This window comes from Sinocyclocheilus rhinocerous, unplaced genomic scaffold (genome assembly GCF_001515625.1).
Source record: "Sinocyclocheilus rhinocerous isolate Xijiao unplaced genomic scaffold, SAMN03320098_v1.1 scaffold786, whole genome shotgun sequence".
In the NCBI taxonomy this organism is placed as follows: Eukaryota; Metazoa; Chordata; class Actinopteri; order Cypriniformes; family Cyprinidae; genus Sinocyclocheilus; species Sinocyclocheilus rhinocerous.
Window position 1 is genome coordinate 52,808 of NW_015661881.1, and position 5,673 is coordinate 58,480.

At 39.3% G+C, this 5,673-nt stretch overlaps 1 protein-coding gene across 1 annotated transcript in view; it reads left to right on the forward strand.

Moving 5' to 3' along the window:
- LOC107726731 (afadin-like) overlaps positions 1-5,673 on the forward strand; it is a 73,823-nt gene that overhangs the window by 18,910 nt on the left and 49,240 nt on the right. The window contains exons 13-15 of the mRNA XM_016536421.1: positions 40-245; positions 3,252-3,272; positions 4,066-4,211. Of these exons, the coding sequence (XP_016391907.1) occupies positions 40-245; positions 3,252-3,272; positions 4,066-4,211 (373 nt within the window). The remainder of the gene's footprint in view (positions 1-39; positions 246-3,251; positions 3,273-4,065; positions 4,212-5,673) is intronic.

The window sequence follows — 5,673 nt, forward strand, 5'->3', positions numbered from 1 at the left end:
CTCTCTCTGCTTCCTCTATCCCATGATTTCCCCCCATAGCCGAGGATGCCTTCCTGTCTGCCATCATTAACTACACCAACAGCTCAACGGTGCACTTCAAGCTGTCCCCCACCTATGTGCTGTACATGACCTGCCGTTACGTCATGTCCAGCCAATACCGGCCTGACATCAGCCCCTCTGAGCGAACACACAAGGTCATCGCCATTGTCAACAAGATGGTGAGCATGATGGAAGGAGTTATCCAGGTGGGTGTTGGCCATTTTTACTGGAATAAACTTCTGATAGTAATTATTGATCTGAATGATTTTTTACAGTGGAAGTTGTGACTTTATTATATTATAACTGTATTATTTATACTTTAGACATATCGCTGTAGCTCTGATGTAGAGATTTGTCTGTGAAGTTGCATTATACATGCTTTTGTAGTTGTAGTGTTAAAGCTTGTTTCACTCTGCTTTCATCGATTCAGGTCATTGCCTCAGCAAACAGTGCTTAAACTACTGCACTCAGTGTTTCCCCTGTGTTTGTTTGTATGTGGATGACTGTACGTGTGTGTGTGTGTGTGTCTCTGTACCTTGTTTTATCTGATTCATGCACCATATTTTCTAGGGCTGCAACAACTAATCGATTATGAAAATCATCGACAACGATTCTCATTATCGATTAATCGGATCTGCCCACAGTGCACGTCCAACGGAGTTTATATACTTGTCCAACTTCAGCCGGTCGCGTCAAATTAAAGCACTGAATTACTTATTTCTATGGACAAAATGCATCTAAAATAGTGGAGGAAACAGAATGAGATGCTGCAGGAGAGTTACGTGATCCAAGCTGCCCAAAACATGAGAATTCTTTATTTTAAGCTTTAAGCTAATGCATTAGCGTAATGGCTTGCCCTGTCAGGCGCTTTAACAGATGCGTGTGCGTCCTCAGCGCAAAAAAACTTTCAGTTAACGTAATCCTTATGTATAAATGTCACAAAATCACGCAAGCATTTCCATTTTTGCATAAAGGTCCGTCCTGACAGTCCTGACAGTCTGTGTTAAATTTTAATCTTTACTGAATGAGCACCAGCGCGTTTGCCAATAAAATAAAAAAAGAAAATTGTTTGTTTTTAATCCGATTAATCGAAAAAATAATCGACCAACTAATCGATTATCAAAATAATCGTTAGTTGCAGCCCTAATATTTTCCCAGCAGCGCTTGGTTCAACAGCTTCTGATTGTCACCAAGTTGCCATATTGATATGTAAAATTAGAACGACTTTTTTCTCTCGCGATACAAGATTTTCTTGTTGCTTCTGAAAGAAGTGTTTGTATTTACATTAATGTTTAAAGGTTTGGGGTCGGAAAGATTTTAATATGTATAAGAAGTTTCTTATTCTCACCAAGGCTGCATTTATTTGATCAAAAATACAATAAAACAATCTTACTGTGAAATATTAATATAATTCAAAAGTTATTATTATCAATGTTGAAAGCATTTGTGTTTAAGCCATTTGATACATTTTTTCAAGATTCTTTGATGAATAGAAAGTTCAAAATCTTTTGTAACATTACAAATGTCTTTACTGTCAATTTTGATCGATTTAATGCACCCTCGCTGAATAAAAGTATTCAGTTCCTTAAAAAAAAAAAACCTTTTCAAACCTTTCTTGTAAATATCATGAACGAGACTGATTATCAGTGCATGAATCAAACTCAGTGAATCATGAATCACACTCACTGATAATGATTACAAATTATGGGCAGACACAAATTCTACAGAACAGTGAAATCACTCACAGTAACATGAACGAAGAGTCGTTTGCATGAAGTTAAACTTTTTTTTCTCGACTGTCAAGTCACTGCATACGGCCTCATTGGATCGCCAATCTTCACTTCTATCATTTGCTCACCACAAATAACTATGTAAACGCCTCTTTACAGTTCAGAAATGAGGTCCACATGCTCTCTGTTTATTTATCTTATTTGGTCAGCGCCTGCGGGTTTTGAGTGGCCCACCCAGGGCAAACCGAAAATCCAGCACTCCCCTACCTTCACTGCTGATACTGCGACTATTCTTGTTTGTATGTGTTCCTTCGCTGGCGTTTTCCACATTTAGTTTTTCTCCCTTAATAACAAATGTATCCATTCTGATGCTCAATTTTACCAAACTAATGGCTGCTGATGACTATTTGAATTGAATTCTGCCAAAGTGCGCGCTTGTAAGTGTTCGTTAAATGCGTAACGTTAATTACGTGAGTAGGCCTAGCCTACAGGTCAAAACAGCTTTAGTGTCATAATCCATTTAAATGTTGATTTTCTTTTTCTGAATTTTTGGTAAATCCAAAATCTTAAGCCTCACATCACATGTTTAAGGACCTAAACTTAGAAAACAAGAAACATAATCTCAGAAAGAGAGGGAATTAATTTAAGGCTTGGTAGCAAGACATTAGGATATTTGGAATTTGAATTTATTTATTTTTTTGTTATTTGAAGTATCTTTTTATCTACTCAGATCAAAAAGTTTAGTAGTAAGTTTGTCATTAGTCAAATCCTGATTGTTAACATCAGTAGTTTTAAAATCATAGTTTTCTCTTAAAACAAAAATAACCATCATTTGCTGCTTGTTATGGCTAGTTATTATAGACACAAGTTATTTATTTTTTTTTTACCTTTCATGATTTCACTAGCACATTTGCACTATTGTTCAAAAGATTTTAAAATATTTTTGAAAGTAGTCTCTTATGCTTACCAAGACTGCATTATTTGATCAAAAATACAGTCAAATAGTAATATTATTAGAATTTAACAGAAATGCTTATATTATAATATTGTAATATATTATTGTGATGCAAAGCTGAATATTCAGCATCATGAAGCTCCAGTCTTCAGTGTCACATGATCCTACAGAAATCATTTTAATATGCTGATATGGTGTTTAAGAAATATTTCTTATTGAAGTTAAAAAAGAGCATTTATCTAGTGGCCTGTAAATGTCATCCTTGGCATCACAGAAAAGCAGCTGTATCTTTACACTGCAGCATTAATTATAAAATCGAGTAAAATTGCTCTAGATGACTCGGACGTCCCGTACGACAGTGAGTGCGAGATGATGATAATGTGACCTGTCCTGTGTGAGTGTGAATGTCTGTGTTTACATGCCTGTGAATTCTGTCCATGCCATGGCTGTTGTTGACAGTCTCTCTCTCTGTCCTGTCGGATGTCTGTCCCCCACCCCCTCTTCCCCCACACCTACTATCTCTACAGGAGATTGCTGAAGGTGATCAGGTAGGAATTCGCACTGTTAGGGAGGCGTCTCATTCTTCCTGTTTCTCTCTCTCTCTCTCTGTTCTATCTGTCGGCTTGGCTCCGTCTTCCATGCCTCTTTTATCCCCCCATAACAGAAAGCAAACAACCCAAGCCAACTAAGTAATCCCTCCTCCTACAGCTGGACGCAGTCGTTCATAACCCCTCATTACGACTCAACCTGGACCATGTGATACTAAAAAACAAACTCTGATTGCGGCAACATTTTAATTGCGGCATCTTCCATTGTTGACCTCTGCTTACTGCACTTCAGTGTGGATGAGAGACTACCCCATGTTCTTTTGCTTTGGAAACTTTTAATTTCCTTTTCATTTGACTTCATGTCTGTGGTTAACGTCATTGTTCTTATGGATGCGTCCTGTGGCCAGTATGACGTATTCGGGAGGGTCGGGGCGGGGGGTTGCTGTCGTCGTCACGTGGGATAGACATGTGCAGGTATACACAGAGGTCTGGTAGTTCCGGACCGTGTGTATCCCTACTCTGTGTTGCAGGGATGTGGGATCCAGAGCAACCAGTCACCGCAGCTTCCCAGTCAGTCGTGCCTAGCTTGAGCTAACTCTAACATTTGAATGATTTCTACTCTGTCTGGACGCGGTGACTGGTCGTTGGAGGCTGGAAGGGTTGGACAGAGGCACATGTCTATCCCGGGAGTGCTACTCAGTGCTTCTCATGGCTGTAACTCTTTTCTTTGTCGTTTGTATGTCGGATTGTTTTGCTTTAGCTGTGTGTAACGGCCCATCTCTGTGCATTACAGAAACAGAAGAACATCGCAGGGGCTCTGGCCTTCTGGATGGCTAACGCCTCAGAGCTGCTGAACTTCATCAAACAGGACAAGGATCTGAGTCGCATCACGCTAGATGCACAGGATGTCCTCGCTCACCTGGTTCAGATGGCTTTTAAGTGAGTGTTTGCATGCACATGCATATTTACCAGAGGTGGGAGTAAGTCACACATGTGCAAGTCACAAGTAAGGTTGCTTTCACACTAGCACTTTTGGTCCGTACCCAGGTTCGATTGACGTCAGAGTTCGGTTCGTTTGGATAATGTGAACACTGTCTTACGAACTCGGGTGCGCACCTGCGAACCGTACCCGAGTCCGCTTAAAAAGGGTGGTCTGGGGTACGGTTCATGTGAACTCCGGTACGGTTCACTGCTGTTGTGAACGCAATCGTACCAAATCGCAGAAGTGAACCGCTATTAATGACGTATTATTTGATAAAAATGTGTGTTTGTGTGCGTGTTTCACTCACTTTCCTGATGAGCGTGACTGACGCGCTGCAGACAGAGAGCTGTATATCTAATTTCTGTTCGCCTTCAGCGTTCTTTAGAGCATTTGCAGTACATTCGTAAGACAGACATAAGTGCCGTTATGTACCGAAGCTTTGTAAACAAAATGAATGGTTTAAAAACGTAAATATATAAAAGTGCAGAGAGCAATGTTAAGCATTTGCCGCCTTCTCCTACGCCGTCGTTACTAAGCAACAGGGTAAACGGCTGCTGGCTTGATGACGCAAACGAACCGCGGTTCGGACCCAAATAAAATAATATGAACGCAGTCCAGCGGGGGGAGGGGGGAGCACTCGAACTCTGGTTCGGCCCAGACAAGCGAACCAAGTGTGAAAGCACCCTAAGTCTCAAGTCTTAACCTTCAAGTCTCAAGCAAGTCCAAGTCAATTTTTGTGAGAATCAAGCAAGTCAAGTCACTGCTTTTGTCAAGCAATTCAAGTCAAGTCATAGCTTGGGTCAAGCAAGTCACTGTCAAGTCATACAAATGTTTGATGATTTAACTGAATTTATATATTAAAATAACTTAAAACTACAGTAGTTATGGACTATGGGAGTTTTATTTGCAACAAAAAAAAATTGCAATATGCATTTCTACTCAAAAAGTGTCCACATACAGCTGAGTTGTTAATACAATAAAAATCTAAAATAAATAAATAAATATTAAACTACATAGCCTAAGATGTAAATGTAACTGAAATTAGTCCAACATAAAAGCATGAAAATTATTTAGGTATAGCTGTTTCAATATGCCTCAAACATTGAAGAAAACCATGAAAAAGTATTAAACAATTCAAGTAAAATGGTTTCTGTGCCACCAAATGGCATTCTTCAAACATGCATCACCTTTATGGGACATGAACACATCCTTAAGTTAGATCCTTCCTTTTTAACAAAAGAATAACAACAAGAAAAAATATTAATAATTGAATCACACAAACCTTGCACCTGTTTATAATGTACATTATTAATCTGTGTGTGTGTGTGTGTGTGTGAGGAGAGAGAGGTGAGTGTGATTTATTAATATTTGTGAGTGAATGTGTGTGCATGTGTATGAGTGTGCATGGTGTGCATGGTT